Source organism: Oncorhynchus masou, chromosome 13 (assembly GCF_036934945.1).
Source record: "Oncorhynchus masou masou isolate Uvic2021 chromosome 13, UVic_Omas_1.1, whole genome shotgun sequence".
Classification (NCBI taxonomy): Eukaryota; Metazoa; Chordata; class Actinopteri; order Salmoniformes; family Salmonidae; genus Oncorhynchus; species Oncorhynchus masou.
Window position 1 is genome coordinate 59,520,788 of NC_088224.1, and position 22,022 is coordinate 59,542,809.

The following is a 22,022-nucleotide window of genomic DNA, read 5'->3' on the forward strand; positions in this document are numbered from 1 at the left end:
GTAGTAAATTAAATTGATTGACATGATTTTGGAAGGCACACACCTGTCTATATTAAGGTCCCACAGTTGACAGTGCATGTCAGAGCAAAAACAAGCCATGAAGTTGAAGAAATTGTCTGTAGAGTGCCGAGACAAGATTGTGTCGAGGCACAGATCTGGAGAACGGTACCAAAAAATGTATGCAGCATTGAAGGTCCTCAAGAACAGAATGGCCTCCATCATTCTTAAATTGAAGAAATTTGGAACCACCAAGACTCTTCTTAGAGCTTGCCGCCCGGCCAAACTGAGCCAACGGGGGAGAAAGGGGGGAGGCGACCAAGAACCCAATGGTCACTCTGACAGAGCGCCAGAGTTCCTCTGTGGAGATGGGAGAACCTTCCAGAAGGACAATCATCTCTGCTGCAATCCACCAATCAGGCCTTTATGGGAGAGTGGCCAGTCGGGAGTCACTCCTCAGTAAAATAAACATAACCGCCCACTTTGAGTTTGCCAAAAGGCACCTAAAGACCCTCAGACCATGAGAAACAAGATTATCTGGTCTGATGAAACCAAGATTGAACTCTTTGGCCTGAATGGCAAGCGTCACGTCTGGGGGAAACCTGGCACCATCCATACAGTGAAGCATGGTGGTGGCAGCATCATGCCGTGGGGATGTTTTTCAGCGGCAGGGACTGGGAGACTAGTCAGGATCAAGGCAAAGATGAACGGCGCAAAGTACAGAGAGATCCTTGATGAAAACCTGATCCAGAGCGCTCAGGACGTAAGACTGGTGCGAAGGTTCACTTTCCAACAGGAGAATTACCCTAAGCACACAGCCAAGACAATGCAGGAGTGGATTCGGGACAAGTCTCTGCATGTCCTTGAGTGTCCCAGCCAGAGCCCAGACTTGAACCCGATCAAACATTTCTGGAGAGACCTGAATAGCTGTGCAGCAACACTCCCCATCCAACCTGACAGAGCTTGAGAGGATCTGCAGAGAAGAATGGGAGAAACTCCCCAAATACAGGTTTGCCAAGCTTGTAGTGTCATACCCAAGAAAACTCGATGCAGTAATCTCTGCCAAAGGTGCTTCAACAAAGTACTGAGTCGAAGGTTTGAATACTTACACAAATGTGATATTTCTAAAAACCTGTTTTTGCTTTGTCATTATGGGGTATTGTGTGGAGATTGATGAGGGGGAATAAACAATTTAACACATTTTAGAGTAAGGTTGTAGTGTAACAAAATGTGGAAAAACTGTCTCATAGGTTTAGCATTGTAGCAGGGTTGGGGTCAATTGGAATTGAAGTCAGTCAATTCAGAAAGCAAACTGAAATTCCAATTCAATAATTGAAAAATGGTCTTATATTTCCAATGACTTCTCGATAAACTAAAATGGAGAACCTACTGTATAAAAAGTTTTTGACATTAATTAAAATCACTTCCTGAATTCACTGACCCCTGAATTGTAGCGCATTGTAAACAGAGGAAAGTCAAAAGTACAGCACCTGCTCACCTACTGTATATCCATTATGGTCTGGATTAAGATAAAATACTAAATTAAATTAACCTGAACCAGCATAAAGGTTGAATTTTATCTGTTCTACTAATCCACTTGTGGCATTGTGATTAGTAGAAGGGTTCCATGAGCAGGATAGCAGGGATCTAAGGCTACGTTTACACAGGCAGCTCAATTCTTTCCACTAATTAATCTTTTGACCAATCACATCAGAACTTCTCACAGATCTTTTTCAACACTGATCTGATTGGTCAAAAGATCAATTAGTAAAAAAAAAAAAAAAAATCAGAATTGGGCTGCCTGTGTGAATGCAGCCACAGTGAACTGCCCCCAGAACACCACCCAACCATTAAATTAATGACATAGCACACTGAAGGCACGGTGGTCCACTGTGATTTGTGAGTTCTGGAGCATAATGGAGAAGTTATGGGGCCTATATTATATAATTACAGGAGAGAAATTAAATGCGTAGTGTAGTCATGCACACAAAAACACACACAATGCTACAATTCCTACTCCAACTACTTCATTTTTATCAATGGGACTATGTGTTGACATGAGACAGACTAAGACAGAGTCAACCTGCTGAAGGATATGGGACAAAATATTCTTATGTTAGATGATGCTCCTACAATGACTAATGTAAAATGGATCAGTTGTATAATGCGCAATAATCCTTTCTTGCCACTAGGTGGAGGTACATCAATAGCAATGTCATTCCCTGCCTGCAGCATCAATTCGCAGTGGTTGACAAAGTGACAGTGATTGGACAGGGATTTCTTAACCACTATGGCCTACATAACTACTGATATCATTGAACCATGGTAGGTTTTGACAGAAATGGTTAATTCAATTTAATCTTGTTTTGAATGATGACCGTTTGATGTACATACCAACATTTATCCATGTTGACTTACTGTAATACATTAATCGCATGTAGAAGGAGGCAACATGAGATGAGGATGGCAGACGGTAGATTAAACACACTAGTGATGACCTTTACTGCATCACATACTGTACCAGGAGCTTTGAACAATTGCATAATATCTTGCATCTGTTGTGTACACAGATTCGGACTGCAATGAAGATGGTGAAAAATCAAAGCATTATGTTTCAAAGGTAATAGGCAACTGTTCCAACTATGTAGAGTACCAGCCAAAAGTTTGCACATACCTACTCATTCAAGGGTTTTAGTTTGTTTTGACTATTTTCTACATTAGAATAATAGTGAAGACATTACAACTATGAAATAACACATATGGAATCATGTAGTGACCAAAAAAGTGTTAAACAAATCAAAATTTAGCCACCATTTGCCTTGATGACAGCTTTGCACACTCTTGGCATTCTCTCAACCAGCTTCACCTGGAATGCTTCTCCAACAGTCTTGAAGGAGTTCCCACATATGATGAGCACTTGGCTGCTTTTCTTCACGCTGCGGTCCAACTCATCCCAAACCATCTCAATCGGGTTGAGGTCAGGTGATTGTGGAGGCCAGGTCATCTGATGCAGCACTCCATCACTCTCCTTCTTGATCAAATAGCCCTTACACAGCCTGGAGGTGTGTTGGGTCATTGTCTTGTTGAAAAACAGATGATAGTCCCACTAAGTTCAAACTAGATGGGATGGCATATCGCTGCAGAATGCTGTGATAGCCATGCTGGTTATAAAATCTATTTGGATTTGTTTAACACTTTTTTTGGTTACTACATGATTCCATATGTGTTATTTCATAGTTTTGATGTCTTCACTATTATTCTACAATGTAGGAAATAGTAAAAAATAACGAAAAAGGCTTGAATGAGTAGGTGTGTCCAAACCTTTGACTGGTACTGTATGTCTCCATCTTATTCCCAATTATGGTCGTAATCAATAGTCCCCTATTGGAACAGGTACATATAGGTTAGTTGTATGCATATTGTCATGTCCACATACTGTAGACTACACATATTGGTCTATGGGTAGTCTATGTGGGCATCATGCCCTCCCTGGGACACCCTGGCAGCTATCGGGCTTGTTATTTATGAATGACAGCTGCTGGCAGGTGTCGGTAGGAGCTGGCAGGGGATGAAGTGGCGCCAGTGCAGTTGGGCAGTGCCAAGGCGCCAGTCAGAGCTCCAGGGCTGGACACAGTGGTGGGGGAGAAGAGTGGGAGGGGTGAGGAAAAAGCACTGAGTATCCAACCAGTCAGGCCTCACAGGCAACAATATCAACCAACCTTCTAGAATGGTGGAGGCTTTGTGTGTGTTCGTGTGTGGGCGGGTGGATGGGTGGGTGGGTGCACATGAAAGCATGCGTTTGCATGGTTGTGTGTGCATTTACACGCATGTGCAAGCATGCGTGCGTTTAGATACACTACATAGCCAAAACTATGTGGACACCTGCTCATGGAACATCTCATTCCAAAATCATGTATATTAATATGGAGTTGTTCCCCATTTGGTGCTATAAAAGCCTCTACTCTTCTGGGAGGCCAGAAGGCCAGAATCCCAGAGTCGCCTCTTCACTTTTGACGTTGAGACTGGCGTTTTGCAGGTACTATTTAATGAAACTGCCAGTTGAGGACTTGTGAGGCATCTGTTCCTCAAACTAGACACTCTAATGTACTTGTCCTCTTGCACAGTTGTGCACTGGGTCCTCCCACTCCTCTTTCTATTCTGGTTAGAGCCAGTTTGCACTGTTCTGTGAAAGGAGTAGTACACAGCGTTGTACAAGATCTTCAGTTTCTTGGCAATTTCTCACATGGAAAAGCCTTCATTTCTCAGAACAAGAATAGGCTGACAAGTTTCAGAAGAAAGTTCTTTGCTTCTGACCATTTTGAGCCTGTAATCGAACCCACAAATGCTGTAGCTAGCTAACACAACATGCCAATGGAACACAGGAGTGATGGTTGCTGATAAATGGCCCCTGTACGCCTATGTAGATATTCCATTAAGAATCTGCCGTTTCCAGCTACAATAGTAATTTACAACGTCTACACTGTATGCACTGTATTTCTGATAAATTTGATGTTATTTTAAAGGACAAAAAATGTGCTTTTCTTTCAAAAGCAAGGACATTTCTATGAAACCCCAGACTTTTGAACGGTAGTATGTGTATATTTGCAAAAATGTCTAAAAACCTGTTTTTGCTTTGTCATTATCGGGTATTGTGTGTAGATTGATGGGGGGGGGGACTATTTAATCCATTTTAGAATAAGGCTGTAACATAACAAAATGTGGAAAAAGTCAAGTGGTCTGAATACCTTCCGAGTGTGTGTGTGTGTCTGTGTGTTTTGACATTTTGAGCTTGCTTGGAGCCAATGAGGCTTCAAACCACAATTTTTATACTGAAGATAAAATATTCTTTAAGAAACATAAATATTAAAATACACCTTTCATCTGTTCAAATTACCTCGTTGAGTGACTGTATGTTAGATTAGCAGCCTGCGACAGGGACGAGAACAATGGACTCTGAACTGATCAATCATCACCTCCCTCACCTCAAGGACTTTAAAGGTCACGTGCGAGCACTTACATTTCACATCCATAGCAATTCCCAACGTTATTCTAACGGTGGTAAAGCAACATTTAACAGACGTGAACTGGAAACAGATGTGCCACAGTATCCATACACCAATCTTAAAACACTAGAAACAAATAGCAGTGAATGTATTATTTGCCCATTCCAATATCTGGGTTAGCGCTATTACACAAACACAGTTACTGATTCCCATTCTGATATCACATGCTGCCGTCATACACTTACCAGCTCTGTGTGACGCACCAGATTGAAAGCAGATAAAAATGTGTGTTGTTGATATAAAGAATGACTTTAGGGGATATTGCACCCAGATCATAAATTGAATTGGGGTAAAGTAGCAGCAGTAATACACAATAAAATGATACTCTGATATGCTTTATGAATATGGGCCCTGCAGTTCAGCATGTCCATAATAAAAACAGTGAGAAGTCTTAGATGACAGCTTCTCCTCAGGCCAGACAGACACCACTAGGATTTGGCCTACGTGAGCACATTAGTCTGCTTTTTTATTTCCAACAACATTCTTTCCCTATGGCAGTTTAATTTATATATGTACTGAGCTTTTTCTGCCTACTCTGGCAGTGTTGGGATGTTTATAAATGACCCTTTCACTGCTGTGTCCATGGCAACCCATTTCCCTTGCACTGTTCTGTAGTAGTGGGGCCTGTCCTCATTCTAACTCTGTCTTTGTTGTGTTTCCTGTTGTCCCGATTCTTCCTCAGCGCTGCAGTAAGCAGTAGCGGAAAGACAATGACGAGAGAGTTACTACTAAAATGACTCGTGTTCTGTGGCTGTCCTCTTTTTCATGGCCCTTGGGGAAGAAAAGGGGCCTTGTCTGGTCGCATTAGAGGCCTGAGCTTTTGTCAAGACACCAGAGAAAGTACTGTGAACAGCGGTAGAGTTGGCAAGCGTAGTCAATGCCTTCAATGAGAGAGAATTCTTCAACGCTTCACTCCATGACTTTCAGGGCATACAGTAGGTTTGAGATATAAAATACAGCTATGGAGAGAATTCACTGAATTGAATGACTGGTGCTGTTCAATTATTGACCATCTTTATTAAAAGTAGACTATATACATGAGGCTTTTTTATGCCAATGGTACACGCATCCCCGTTGGCAGAGGGTGCAGATACATTTGATCTACTAGTACTGGTGAAGATAAGGATAAGACAGGTACATGACCTACATTGGGAGAAAGGGAGGGTGAGAATGATACAGAATGCAAACACCAACACGAGTTTAATATTATATTATTTATTTATCTTTGTACAATGTAATTACAATACAAATATGTAGGTTTAAATACAAAATTCTGTAAATAAAGAATAAAAATAAACTCCACTAGTTTGTTATCACTACACTGTGGTTTACAATCGAGTTTAAGAGGTAATTTAGTTCTTATTTTGAACATAATTAACCTACAGTTTAATTTAAAGGGCGTGCAAACAAGGGTCATTTAACTAAATAAAAACAGCAATTTCATGAATGACTATGTCTTTTCTCTTAAAAGACGGGGAGAGAATTCATTTAGAAAAGCTATTTGTCTAAACGAGCAAAAGCATGTCTCCTCACTACTGCTTTATATCTTTGGGAAAGCAAATGGATGTCAGTCAGTATTGTGCCGCGTGAAAATGGCAACGCCTGATTGGCCGAGTCCTAAGGAGTTAATGACCAGGAGAGCGGGATGGATGGAGCCTGTTTGTCTAGTTGTGATGTCCATTCAATAACACTGGTCCCCTGGGTTCCACTCCGTCTCACTCCCCCTACACTCCTGTTGTTTGGGGCAGGATCGTACATAAAGCATTATAATGGCAAATAGCACAAAGCATCCCATCGAAGCACATGCGTTTGCCCCGTCTTGACCTGCCATTGGAAGTCCTGCCAAATGGGCTAAAATTCCGATATGGGATTGTAGCTATAGTATACTGCACATTTACTGTCTTTGTGTGTTTCAACTAAAGTCACAGAAGGAAATGCCTCTTTTGAGAATATGATCAAACAGTCTTGTTTCTGCTGAGCTCTAAATGCATGGTGACTATAACTCTAGCCGAAGTACCTTTGTTTGGGCGCAGTGAAAGGACATTAAAGGAATGAAACAACCAGTCTGTTTAACATAACGTTTTTCTTCTTTCGTCTTTTCTCTGTTCATCACAGCCCTTCAATAGTCCACTTCCTCATCTCATTCTCGTAAGTATGCCCTCGATCTCTCGTCTACCTTTCACCTTCCCGTTTTCTTTCCCTCTTCCCCGACTATCCGTATCACTTTCATGTCTTTGTTTTCCCTCTACAAAGATGGATGCCTTCCTCTGTCTGTTTAAAGTGGTAAATGACTCATCACTTCCTCTAGGCATCTTTACTCAGCCTGGTAGAGCACACAGCAGGCGCCATAACGTCTTCCTGTCACAATGGCCTCAGGACAAGAGCCTGGATCCAGAAGCCTCTACAAACTGACTGTAGTCCCACTATGTCAGAAGTGCAGCTTGACCCAGCCCACTGGGCACACACTGGTTGAATCAACGTTGTATCCACGTCATTTCAATTAAATGAAGTTGAACCATCGTTGAATTGACGGCTGTGCCCAGTGGGAGGCCCTACGTTTGACCAAGGCCCTATGTAGGAATAGGGTGCTATTTCAATCCCAGTCCCAGCGACAAAACAACATCATAACTTCCTCTCAAATAAAGCTATCCCGACCTCGCCATCCTTATCTTACGAAGTGCTCAAGCTCTTCCCTCCCGCCTCTCTTGAACATCAGGCTCAACATTCCCAAATAGATCCTCGTAGTGTTGACTGACTAAACTCGTACTGGGGGTGACTACTACTGTTTCAGAATATGACGAGAGTCAACCAACCACGTTGGAATGTGCCGTACTATCTGGACCATTTGTACCCTTTCCAGAATGTTCTAGGGTGCTAGTGTGTCTGTCGTGCAGGTGGAGTGGCACTGGGACAGAGGTGTGTTAGGTCACCATGGTGATTTAGCTAACAGTGACTCATTTGGGTTGAATAGCAAATTGGCGGTTATACGTGGATTGGTAAGAAATAGAGGGTGAAAAAAGCATGCTATTTACACTCGTTTCCAGCCTCTGGTTTCATGACTCACTCCCTCTCTTTGCTCCCTCCGCTGCCAGTTACAGTTGCTCGTTATTTCCCTCCTCTTTCTAGTTCCACACAAAATAAATACAGGGAGAAACAACCTTTGAACACTGATGAAGAAAAAGAAAATGATGTAAAACTAAAACGGTTAAAATCTAAGTAAAAATAATAAATAAAACAATTTTGGCCGTCAAACTGTCACTCTTATTGGTCGACGCCTCCTTTGGGTTCTCTACCGTCGAGTCGTGTCATTGGCTAGTCAACCAGGGCCTTTGCTGTGCTTGGGTAACATCAGCGTAATTTCTCTGTGTATCATCTCAGTGTCCTGTGATGTGTCCATATTCTCTGGCTCCTCCATAGATCCCCACGCAGAACATGATTGCTAGAAATCCCATGGAATGTATTGCGAGGAGCCCCATACACAGTCATCATGTCCCCCCTGCATTCAGACCCAATTTACATCCTGGGGTCTCAACAGAGGAGGAGAAAATTAAGAGGGGGGTAGCGAAAGCATTTAGGGCACGGGGGTAGGGGCTGAGTGGAGTGGTTCAGTCTGGTTGGGGGTCTGCATCATCATAGTCTATGCAGTGGCCTGACCTGGGTTAATACCGAGTTTAAGCTCGATCTCAAAGGTCTTTTGCAAGTCATTGGAGAAAGGGTTGGGTGCCGCCTTGGGTTGCGATTTGGTTTCCAGCGCAGCCCACTTTGCCTCGAAGCGATCAACCTCCTGGGCATTGGCTTGTGGCGGGTTGGCCAGCTGTGTGCTCTCCGGTGGCCAGCTGCTGCTAGTGCCGTTCTGCGTGATGGTGGCGAGAGAGGAGGTGGGAATGTTGTGGGGGAGGCCGTTGACTGTGGGATGAGCTCCAAAGGGTGGCATAGGGAACCCGCCCGGCTGGCCGGAGAAAGAGTGGCGATGCCCGCCACTGAGCGTGCCCATTTTAGGCCCTGAGCCCATGCCCATGGAAGGCCCGCCGGTAGAGCCGCCTGCCGTGCAGAAAACATTAGCCACCATCTGGGAAGGCGTGATGCCCACCACAGGCACACTGGCGTTGGAGTACGCCATGCTGTTGGCCAGGGCGGGCATGTAGGTCTGCATGGGTACAAACGCTGGCTGCATGGGTGGCTGGGTATACATGCCCACGGGCGCGGGAGTGGCATCAAACGACAAGGGAAAGGGCTGCATGGAAGTGGGCAGGGAGCCAGGTACCCCTGGCATGGTTGCCCCTGGCATGGATGCCCCCATTAGGGGCACACATGACATAGGTGTGCTTGACATGGGTGGCCCTGGAATGGCAGGGGTGGGCTGGATGGGTGGCGGGGGCAGGTTGGGGGTCTGTTGCTGGGCTTTGACGGCCTGGGCCACCTCCTCCAGCCAGCGCTCAGCCTCGGAGGGCGTCCTCCTGTGCCCACTGTGGACCACCGGTGGAGGGGACTGGACCGGGGGCTCGGCCTGCACCCAGGAGGACGTGGCTGTGGAAGAGAAGCAGAGCACCACACGTCAATCGCACATTACATCAACCCTGCTGCTGGATCTCTCTACCGCTTTACCATGTCGAGCACAGAGGACACACACACTCCCTATTCGGCAGCTGATTAGGGCCAGGATTCAATGCAAGGCGTGCCATATATACAACAAACTTTTTAAGGGTTGTGCCGACATGCACAACATTTACCATGAATGTGACCTCCACAAACATCGGGTAAAAGGCCTTTAAAAAGCTCCATTGACGGCTGTATAGTGACCTGCACTGTAGCACATCACAGACTGAATCCCGGCCTAGAGATAACTGACACTTCGCAGGCAATTCAGCCTTACAAGCATTAGAAACAATAGAGCATTAGAAACATTACAAATACAAACACAATACAAACGCATTACAAACACAATACAAAAGCATTACAAACACAATACAAAAGCATTACAAACACAATACAAACACATTCCGAATACAAAGTTGGACTAGAGCTCATAGAGAGAGAATGATAAGGTAGTCAATGAGTTACCTTGCAGGGGGGCAGGGGGAGGGGGGATGGCTGGGGGCACAGTGCAGGCTGGCAGGCCGTTGGGGGTGGGGTTGGAGAAGAGTTCCTCAGAGGGCCTGGTGAAAGAATGGTTGATCTGGCTGCACAGAGCGTTGATGCTGCTGTCTGCCTCGCCACACACGGACAGATCCATCTCTGGGACTACAGAGGGGGAGAAGGGTTGACGATTGGCTTTCCTTTGGATGATTTGATGGCAAGATTAAAGTCTTGGGCCAAACATACACTTATATAATGATATAAGATTAAAGTACATGACACCGGATGTTAACATTTCTAAGCCTTTTATTGAAAAGTAATCTGTTCCCATGGTCCTATGAGGTCTACATAATCGTTTGTACTTCAAAGTCAGAAAATAAAAGTTCCTCTGTAACACACCCGACCAGTCTGTTATTCATGCATGAGATTTTCTATAGCCTAAATCCTTAGTGTAGAAAACAGAGAAAACCTCTCAACCTATAGCCAGTACATAAAAATAGCTCACAATTTGTGTAATTCCCCTATCAGTGACCTGTCCCTGACAGAGAGAGAGCAAAGCCTGTGGAGAGCAGAGAGAGCTGTGGGGCCAATCAGAACCAGAGGGGTCAGTGGTGGATGTAATCCCTATGGAGCTGCTGCTGCATCGTCTCTCTGTTGGGTCCTATTAATTAGGGCACACCGTAGCAAAACCTTTTGCAACGAAAATGAAAATGGGCATTTCCTATTGGACAAGTTTAAGTAGTCACACCCTGTTTCAGTCTGTTTTCTTCTGTTTGGTGCCTAATGAATATGACCTTGCTTAGAAGAACTACTCCCGGTGCAGATGTAGAGTGTCTTTCTGTCTGGAGAGCCCTGCTGCTTTGTTCATGACTGCCTTGTAATGTCTCTCTTTCTGAACATTTCATTTGCCCATAGGGTTCAGAGAGGACGAGAGCAGCTGTGGGGTTTCTCTGTGTAGTAGTGTAGTGTTAGTGTGCATGCATGTGTGCATCCGTGTGTGTGTATGTGTACTACAATCTCTGAGTCTATGGCTGTGAGAGTGGCTGGCTGGGGGCTGTCTCTGTGGACATGACAGCTTTAAGGGGATGTGGAGGGACTGGTCTAGTGGAGACTGCTCATAGACACATTGTTCACTGAGAGAGCTATGAAATTAGCTGCTACTGTGTGTGTGTGTGGGTGTGTGTACATGTGTCCTGTGCTTGCGTGTTCATTCTCGTGTGGCTTCTATTGCGAGCTAAGTGCGTGTGTGGGTGTCTTCTATGCATGCGTGGGATTCAAATAGGTACAGATCCTATACGAAAGAGAGAGTCTCTGTACACTATGCTACTGCTGCATACATGAATGTAAATAGATGTCAGGCACAATTGTGCTGCAACCTTCAGAAATGTGTGTTTATTAATTATTAAAAGCCACGGCCTGCCACCATCAGCTTCATAATAACTATAATCAACATAACTGAGAGGTTTAATCTACTTTACTACAGCAGGAACAAAGCCGTGCTGGGAATCCTAATTATCATACTTATAACCATTACATGGACTCAGCAATCAGCCACAGCAATTAACAACATCCTTAATAACACACTAATGATCAACTCCACTGCTATTATGACCCCAATCAATCTCTGGCTTCACTTGGGTCAGAGTTTTTTCTGACCCATGATCTGACCAGGAAAAAGCCCTGACTTAGCCTTGGTCATGCCATGAAGGTACGAAAACTCCAGGCTCTGGTTGACATTAGCCTTGATTTCCAGGCTTCCTCCAAGTGATGAACACAACATGGAAGGATGGCATTGCAGGACTATGTTGTCCTATACTGGTGAGGCTAACCACTTGTTGTCCTTGGTCATAGAATGCAGAGACTTAGCTAAGCTAACATAAACAGGTGAGGCTAACCACTCTTTGTCCTTGGTCATAGAATGCAGAGACTTAGCTAAGCTAACATAAACAGGTGAGGCTAACCTGGGTTCTTGCTTTGGAAGTCGGCGGTCTTGCGCTGCAGGTTGGAAGGCAGGTCGTTGAGGCGCAGCGAGAGCTGCCTCTTGAACGGCGAGTTCTTCCCGCTGAGGGCCGGGAAGCCCCGGAAGGAGCCCTGACGCACCAGTTGCTCAATGGGCGCGTGACGTCGCGGGATTGCATGCTCCACCCCTTGTCCCACAGGCGAGGCCGAGCCCTCAGGGGGTGAGGAGGAGCCAGAGGGGATGGCTGGGATGGTACACGGGGGCTCTGGAGACAGACAGAGTACAATGGTTAATGTTGGACGACAATGACCAGGGTAAATGTTGGACAATAATGACCAGGGTTAATGTTGGACTACAATGACCAGGGTTAATGTTGGACTACAATGACCAGGGTAAATGTTGGACAATAATGACCAGGGTTAATCTTGGACTACAATGACCAGGGTTAATGTTGGACTACAATGACCAGGGTTAATGTTGGACTACAATGACCAGGGTTAATGTTGGACTACAATGACCAGGGTAAATGTTGGTATATAATGACCAGGGTTAATCTTGGACTACAATGACCAGGGTAAATGTTGGACTACAATGACCAGGGTAAATGTTGGACTACAATGACCAGGGTTAATGTTGGACTACAATGACCAGGGTAAATGTTGGACTATAATGACCCGGGTTAATGTTGGACTACAATGACCAGGGTTAATGTTGGACTACAATGACCAGGGTTAATGTTTGACTACAATGACCAGGGTTAATGTTGGACTACAATGACCAGGGTAAATGTTGGACTACAATGACCAGGGTAAATGTTGGACTACAATGACCAGGGTTAATGTTGGACTACAATGACCAGGGTAAATGTTGGACTACAATGACCAGGGTAAATGTTGGACTACAATGACCCGGGTTAATGTTGGACTACAATGACCAGGGTTAATGTTGGACTACAATGACCAGGGTTAATGTTGGACTACAATGACCAGGGTTAATGTTGGACTACAATGACCAGGGTAAATGTTGGACTACAACCAGTAACCACTACAGCCAATAACACTGATAAGGGTTACTACTAGCCAACATACAGTAGATGTGTTGTTACACTTCAAAGTGATTGAGGAGAACAACGACCATCGACAGTGAGTCAACCCTCCTGTTAGCTCTATAACACAGAGGCCACATTGGACCTTCCAGTAACTTTCCAGTGATACATTAGAATGTGAGAGACAGGTGTGACTGTCTGTGTGTTTGTGCTGCTCTCCGTCTCCTCATACCTTTCTTCTTGTCCTGCAGCTGCTTCGTGATGTCATCGCGCTCGCCCCCCTGCTGGCTGGATGACGTCATGCGGAACGAGCCCTCGCGCACGAAGGAGGTGCGGCTGGCGTCGAACGAGGCTGTGACGCCGCACTCTTTCTCGCGCCGCTGCTTCCTCTCCAGACAGGCGGCGAAGGCACAGCCCACGGCGTGGCTCATACGCTCGCCCTGGTGACCGCAACACACCCGGTCAACACCCCTCCGAGTGTACGTGGGCGCATGCATGTTTGCATGTGTGTACAACTCTATTATGTGTGAATGGCCACTAATACTGAAACATACACATTGACAAATCTGAATATAGCCTAAAGCCAGTCAATTTCCATACTGGAAAATGCTTTATCAAACCAAAGCCATGTCTTTGAGCAATGACTTGACACTATAAAAGTGATTATCACCCTGTAGGAAATATGTCTCCGAGTGCCAGGAGGTCACAGTGGATAGGGCTAAAAGAAGCAATTGAGATGGAGATAACCCTAGAGTAATCCTAATCTTAATCCCTGGGTGAGCGATATGGGGATTGGACTAGTCGCTGGGCCTGGGCCCACTCACACACACACACACCCTCACCGAGTCCTTCAGGGCCATGAAGCAGTGGCAGATCCAGCGGCGTGTGGTGCCGTCACGGCAGATGTAGGAGAAAGCCTTGTCATAATTGCGGTCGGGTGCGCAGAAGGACACCTTCTCAATGGTCTGGTCTACGATGAGGTCCTAAAGACAAAGACATTACATTGTAGAGAAGGCTGATTTTGCCACGTCATAAATGAAACGTATCACACATAACATGTTAGCCTATAGAGAATGCATATGATTAAAACACACATACTAAAACATCAAATGTCATTATTTGGTGAGGAAAGATAATCTACCGAAAATCAACCTTTGTTACTCTCAAGCACTAGATCTTGTTCACAGCTCTACAAATCATGAGGTAAAACATGATGCAAAACATGATGTAAACATGATGTAAAACATGATGTAAAACATGATATAAAACAGGATGTAAAACATGATGTAAGACATTATGCAAACATGATGTAAAACATGATGCAAAACATGATGTAAACATGTTTTATATCATGATGTAAACATGATGTAAAACATGATGTAAACATCATGTAAGACATTAAGGAAATATGATGTAAGGCATGATGTAAAATATGATGTAAGATATGATATAAAACATGATGTAAACATGATGTAAAATATGATGTAAGACATGACGTAAAATATGATGTAAGACATTATGTAAGTTATGATGTAAGATATGATATAAAACATGATGCAAACATGATGTAAACATGATGTAAGACATGATGTAAATTATGATGTAAAATATGATATAAAACATGATGTAAAACATGATGTAAACATGATGTAAAACATGATGCAAACGATGTAAACATGATGTAAGACATGATGTAAATTATGATGTAAGATATTATATAAAACATGATGTAAAACATGATGTAAGACATGACGTAAAATATGATGTAAGACATGATGTAAAATATGGTGTAAGACATGATGTTTTAAACACTTTGTTTTTCTCTTGTTCCAGAATCTGTATCAGGCTCATTCAGGAGTTTCGGCTGGTGACCACAGGGAACTATCAGGTGAGGAAGCCCCCCCCCCCCCCATGTCACTAGTGGCCCCTGGGCTCCCGACACCCTTTGAGTCAGAGTGGAAGGAGTGGGAAACAAGAGATGAAAGGGAAACGGGGCTCACACTCATCTAGGGACTTCCTTCCACTCTTCATCTGGGAATAGGAAGAGAGGGATGAATGTAGCGGGCAAGGAATAAATAACAGTCTATTCATTCAGAGCCAATTAGTAGATGAAGAAAGGCTGGTGGTGGAAGTGAACGTCTGGTTATGTGTGTGTGCGAGCGCTGGACTGGGTTTCCTCTGGGTGGGTGGAGGTGAGGGGGATAGCAAGGGGTGTGTGTGGGGTTGTGGGGGATCACTCATAGGCATGTCACTGAAAAACTGAAAGGGGGCACAGTGCTGAGTCATGTCACATGGGTCAGATACAGAGGCGGAGAGGGGGCTTTCTTTCTCTGTGGCGGTGGTGTTCTTTAACGCTGACTTTAAGTGGACCGGGAGAGGGAGGGAGGGGAGGGTCTTCAGGAGACTGTGCTGACTCAGTGAGGTAGGGGGTTACAATAAAGAGGGGAGGTAGAGGGATGCTGAGGGGGGAAGGGGGGTCTATTTGTCTACTGCCACACAGGAAACAAAAAAGACTGCTTAGTGGGACTGTTTCTCCCCCCTTTCTTTTCTCTGGCCTGACAAGAAACGTGGGTAATTGCACTCGCAATAGGGGCCCCTGGCGGCCAGACAGTCCTGTACTGAGGTGTGCATGTGTGTTTCTTTGTGTGTGTGTCAAATCAAATGTTATGTGTGTGTGTGTGTACTGTGTCTCCCTCCCCAAAGCCCCCTTTGACATCCAAGTATATAAAAGCATCGGACTGGTGAAAACGTTGGCTGGAGGAAGTTCCTTGCCCCAATCCATTCCTTTTAAATCCATGAGGGAGAGTGGACAAGAGAGAAGGGAGAGAAGGAGGAAGAACAGAACTGGAATTTACAGTCAGGCTCTGTCTGAGGCCGAAGTACGAATTTGATGTCAAATTCAAGTCATGCTGTCAATATATTTACATTTTAAATGTCAAGTGTGAAAACTCAGCAGTCCGGCCTAAAGTAAGTCTAATTTGGCCAGCGAGGATAAACACAGTCATCGGGACAGGCACGAGGTATGGTCCTTGTGCTCTGAGTGTGAAGGGTGACATCATCAATCTCAGCCCAGACTGAGAATGGCAGGTGACCTGGGAAAGTGCTGGGGTAGAGAGAGACCTGCAGTGTGGGTAACGAGAGGGGGGAGAGTAGCAGCCGAAAGGGTGGTGAAGGTGAAGGGTAGAGGGGGAGAGTAAAAGACGAATGGGGAAGTAGGGGGAGGGTAGAGGGGGAGAGTAAAAGATGAACGGGGGAGTAGGGGGGTAGAGGGGGAGAGTAAAAGACGAACGGGGGAGTAGGGGGAGGGTAGAGGGGGAGAGTAAAAGATGAACGGGGAGTAGGTAGAGGGTAGAGGGGAGAGTAAAAGACGAACGGGGGAGTAGGGGGAGGGTAGAGGGTGAGAGTAAAAGACGAACGGGGGAGTAGGGGGAGGGTAGAGGGGGAGAGTAAAAGACGAACGGGGGAGTAGGGGGAGGGTAGAGGGGGAGAGTAAAAGACGAACGGGGGAGTAGGGGGAGGGTAGAGAGGGAGTGCCCGCTTCTCTCCTGCTGAGCAGTTTTCTCTCTTTGTCTTTCCAACACACTTTACCTACTACAGATGTAGGATCTTAATTTGAGGCAGTTTGCTACGGCATAAAAATGATCCTGCAGCAACCAGAAATGGGAATTATTATGTGGATTATTATTATGGAAATGTTTGTAGGGGTTGGAAGATTTCCATGTGGACATTACAAACTTCAGCAGCCTTTTTAAACTTCAAATACACTACACATTTCAAATGTCCAGCATTGCAGAAAAGTTATCCTGCATCAGAGTGATCAAATTATGATCATACATCTGTACACTTGCTCTGTCATACGAACTCTGGACTTACTGAGATAGAGACCACCAGCAGGGTCCTATGGTCCCAGGCTGCTGTTTCATGTTTAGTCACTGTTGACATCTGGAAGCAGACTTTGTGTGTTTGTATGTATGATTAGCACACACTTTTATGCAAACAGCCCTGCAGGCACACTCTTACCTTGGTTTTGTCATCCACCACTCTGAGACCGTCTGCTGAAACCCACAGCACTGCTTTCACTGTCTTCTTGCCACTCTGTGGAGAGAGACCGAGATAGGGAGAGAGAGAGAAAGCGAGAGAGGGAAAGAGAGATAGGGAAAGAGATAGGGAGAGAGAGATAGAGAGAGGAGGGGTGAGAGAGAGAGGGAAAGAAAAAGATAGAGAGAGAGCGAGAGAGTGAGAGAGAAAAGAGAGGAAAAAAGAGAGGTTTTCTGCAGTATTATAAATGTAAGAGTTATAAACTTCCTCAATAATTGGACTTATACCAAAACATCGCACAGCTGATCATACCTCCACCCTACACCCCCTGATAGATAAACATATCCACCACAATAAGACAAAAATGTATGCTTGCTTTATTGACTTCCAAAAAGCATTTGATTCTATTTTGGCATACAGGACTGTTCTAAAAGTTAATGAAAGTGGTGTAGGGGGTAACATATAACATAATTCAATGGCTATACGAGTATTATCAAAATGAGCAAGAAAATATACAATTCTTTAACCAGGTACGAGGCCTTCAACAGGGTTGCAATGTCAGCCCCGCGCTTCTCAATATTTACATCAAAGAATTGGCCAATATAATAGAAAAATCCTCAGCCTCTGGTCTAAATCTCCACAATTCTGAGGTTAAATGCCAGGTATTCGCAGATGACCTGTGGCTGCTGTCTCCCACAGCACATGACCTACAGCAGAGCCTGGACCTGCTAGAGCAGTACTGCCAAACCTGGGCCCTGGCAGTTAACCCCAAAAAACACAAATAATTATTGTCCAGAGAAGATCCAGATCTCAGGGAATTAGACCAAAGTTTTCAATTGGTAGAAAATATAGAATACTGCAGACACTACAATTACTTAGGTTTAAAAATAAGCTCAACTGGACACCTAAATGAGACAGTAAATGAACTGAGAGAGAAAGTACACAAGGCATTCCAAGCCATTAAAAAAAACAAATTGAAATTGAAATACCTATTCAAATTTGTCTAAAACGAATTGAATGTCTCATTGCACTTAATGGCAGCGAGGTGTGGGGTCCACTTGCAAAACAAGATTTCACCCAATGGAACAAACACTGCATGCAGAGTTCTTTAAGAGTATGTCCAGAGGAAAACTACAAACAACGCATGCAGAGTTCTTTAAGAGTATGTCCAGAGGAAAACTACAAACAACGCATGCAGAGTTCTTTAAGAGTATGTCCAGAGGAAAACTACAAACAACGCATGCAGAGTTCTTTAAGAGTATGTCCAGAGGAAGACTACAAACAACGCATGCAGAGTTCTTTAAGAGTATGTCCAGAGGAAGACTACAAACAACGCATGCAGAGTTCTTTAAGAGTATGTCCAGAGGAAGACTACAAACAACGCATGCAGAGTTCTTTAAGAGTATGTCCAGAGGAAGACTACAAACAACGCATGCAGGGCAGAATTAGGCCAATATCCACTGAATAATAAAAACATAAAAATAGCAATTACGTTTTGGAAACATCTAAAATACAGTGACACCCTCACATATTATTACCAGGCTCTGCAATGCCAAGAGTCCTGGGGCTGAGTTCACAAACCTGTTCTACTAACACACTGACGCCTCAGGTCCAGAACATCCAATCAATCAGAATAAATCAAATTACAACACAGTCTAAACAAGACTACATGACCTATTGGGAAACACAAGCACAAAGCAAAATGCTGTGCTATCTGACCCTAAATCAATAGTACACCATGACAAACTATTTGGCCATGGTCACTGATCAACACCATAGAAAAACCTTGACAAAGTACAGGCTTAGTAAGCACAGCCTTGCCATTGAGGAGGGTAGACACAGGAAAACCTGGCTCCCCATAGAGGAAAGGCTGCACTGCACCCCGGCAGAACTCGAGACAGAGCGGCATTTCCTGACAAAATGTACAAAATACAGTGTAAAACAATTAGAGTATCATTTAACCAAACGTGAAACCCTTATTTAAGGTTTCAATGACCTCTCTGGTGAAAATAGGCTACCAGTCCGGTTGGGCGAGGACACAGAGAACTGTGGGTGAACAGCGCACTACATTGCTGCCTGCCATAAGATGAGGCACAGTGTCTGACAGACCAACCAACCTGCACATGTCCTCTATGCCATTGTTATTGTTATTGTTGTTACTGATTGTCCCGTTAACAATCTTGATTATTATTATTTTGATTGTGTTAATATTATAAATTAATGAATCACTTAATTTCCAAAGTACGCTTTGGCAATATGTACATTGTTACATCATAACAATAAAGTCATTCAAATTTAATTGTATTGGGAGGGAGGGATTGAGGGAGGAGGAGAGCGAGAGAGAGCGAGAGAGAGCGAGAGAGAGAGCACCACTCTCATCCAACACACTCACACCACAAGGCCATTCTATCACTCTGGCCTGGCATCATCAATTTTGAATATATCTGACTGATGCTGCAGGACCGGTGCAGTCAGATCACCAGAGGCCTAAAACATGTGGCTGTATAGTAGATCTAAGGGTTTTCATTGTCCTCAAGTGGCAATAGTGGAATGCATGTCCCAGTTGTTCTGTTTCTCTGTAGGAGGCAGTAGATAAAGAGAAATAGAGGCGGCTATCCTACTGAGGGAAGCCAGCTGGCTGTCTCGCTTCACAAGCCTCTCTATCTATTCAGCAGGGGGCACCAGAACAAGGCCAGGCTAAAAATACCATCAAAATATGAGGGTAGCTGGGAGAGCAGTATTCCTGCTGAGGGGCTGAGATTTGTGTGTGTGTGTGTGTGTGTGTGTGTGTGTGTGTGTGTGTGTGTGTGTGTGTGTGTGTGTGTGTGTGTGTGTGTGTGTGTGTGTGTGTGTGTGTGTGTGTGTGTGTATGTGCGTGCGTGCGTGCGTGCGTGCGTGTGTGGTGGGCGTGCGTGCGTGCGTGCGAGGGAAGGAGAAAGAGCGAGATGAGGAAGACTGAGAGCGCTGCAGGAAATGACTTTGAAAAGCGTGGCAAACCGATGAAGCGTCAGTATTTTGCATAATCCCAAAGAGAAAGTGCGAGGGGAGAGTAAAGGAGAGGGGAAGGAAGAGAGTTGAGGCAGTGAGAGAGCTGAACTAGAGGAGAGGTGGAGGAGCACGATGTAAAACATAGAGGAGCGTGTGAAAAACAAGGTAAAGCGATGGAGAGAAGGTAGTGGGAGAGGAAGAGGAGGAGAGCCTCCGAGAGAAGCTAAGAGTTGCTCCCTGACTACCAGCCAGAATCACAGCCAGTCACTATACTGCAGATTGGAGAGAGAAAGAGAAAGAGAGGGAGAGGGAGGAAACTGAGTGTGTTTATAGGTAAAAGAAAAGTGACAAAGGAGATGACAGGGGTGCAGCAGACTTGCTGATGAAAGCTAAAGGATAGAAGAGATACACACATGCTAGAGTGCACACACACACACACACACACACACACACACACACACACACACACACACACACACACACACACACACACACACACACACACACACACACACACACACACACACACACACACACACACACACACACACACACAACTACCCTGCTGAGCAGTGGACAAAGCCCATGAAAGACGATGAGAAAAAAAGGGTCAGGCTGGGAAAACAAACAAGACAGTGAAACACCGGAGCCGTCCAGGCTTCTCCATGGGTCTAGGCCTGCTCTCCCAACTCCTTCCCCACAGACAGAGCCCCGAGGTCGGGAGAGCCTGGGAGCTGACAGGGGGGTGTCCCCTACTTCCTGACCTCACTCTGACTGCATGCCATCCTATCCCCAAGTCCCTGTCTAGTATACCAGGCTTCTCAGCGGCACTGGCCCGGGCAGTAGCACATGCTATGGTCGCTTTCTCGCTGTTTGCTGCTTGTGATTGTGTGACCCGGCCTGTTCTGTGTCACACTGTTCGCACGGCCTGGGCGACTCTGCCTTCCCAGAGGGCCGAGTGGCGGGCGGCTGTTCTAAAGCTGTGGTACGGGGATGGTCAGGTCTGAGTAGCTGAGCTCATTACTGAGACTAAGGAGGGCTCAGCCCCACCAGGAGAAGGAGCAAGGGGCTTAGATTAGGAATTAAATGCAGATGCTTGGGGTGGGATTGGTCTGAGCTTAAAGACAAAATAGAGGTAGGTAGTGGGCAGAAGAGGAGAGGAGATATGGATCTGGGGATAAGAGGTAAGAGGTGAGTAAGGAGAAAAAAGGGAATTGGAAGGATAAAATATAAACAGGTGAAAAAAGCTGAACAAATCTCGAGAGGGAGCAGGAGACTGCAGTGGTGTGTGTGTGTTGAACTACTGCATATGTGCACGGTGCAGGATATCTTATAATGAGTTGATAACTCCACCAGGATAAGAATACCTGCCTATACAACAAAACATGGCTGCGTACGTAAACAGAAATACAACAGAGGTACCTGCAGGGGTTTAGAGTGGAGGGATACTTACAATTTTGAGCTTTTTGACAGCCTCCTCACACACATGCATCCCTCTGGATTCCTCCACCTCCACCAGACCCAGGTACTACAGAGAGAGAAAGAGGGATAGAAACAACAACAGAAAGAGAGAGAAAATGTTAAAACCGAGAGGGAGACGCAAAGGCTATTATGAAGATTCATACAAACTGCATGAACACACAAATATGCCCAAGTAACCTATTCAATCTATTTAATACCTTCTGCATTCACATTATCACAAAATAGTGTGAGTCCTTCCATTCCAAAGTGAGCTACCAGACCGTGTTAGTTGCCAATAATGAGGATGAATGAGGGAGGATAAGAGACCTTTTACGGGATTAGATTTCCTGTCCCACAGAGTTCCCTGTGGCGCATCGGAGGCCCTTGGAGAGAC

The 22,022-nt window shown here is 45.0% G+C and overlaps 1 protein-coding gene across 4 annotated transcripts in view; it reads right to left on the minus strand.

The window, feature by feature from the left end:
• Positions 1 to 6,259: 6,259 nt before the first annotated feature.
• LOC135552712 (numb-like protein) overlaps positions 6,260 to 22,022 on the minus strand; it is a 62,583-nt gene continuing 46,820 nt past the window's right edge. For all 4 annotated transcript variants that reach the window (XM_064984506.1, XM_064984505.1, XM_064984507.1 and 1 more), the window contains 7 exons: positions 21,621 to 21,695; positions 17,162 to 17,236; positions 13,984 to 14,124; positions 13,374 to 13,581; positions 12,098 to 12,361; positions 10,122 to 10,301; positions 6,260 to 9,587 (listed from right to left, as the gene is read on the minus strand). In XM_064984506.1, the coding sequence (XP_064840578.1) occupies positions 8,698 to 9,587; positions 10,122 to 10,301; positions 12,098 to 12,361; positions 13,374 to 13,581; positions 13,984 to 14,124; positions 17,162 to 17,236; positions 21,621 to 21,695 (1,833 nt within the window). In that variant the 3' untranslated portion in view covers positions 6,260 to 8,697. The remainder of the gene's footprint in view (positions 9,588 to 10,121; positions 10,302 to 12,097; positions 12,362 to 13,373; positions 13,582 to 13,983; positions 14,125 to 17,161; positions 17,237 to 21,620; positions 21,696 to 22,022) is intronic.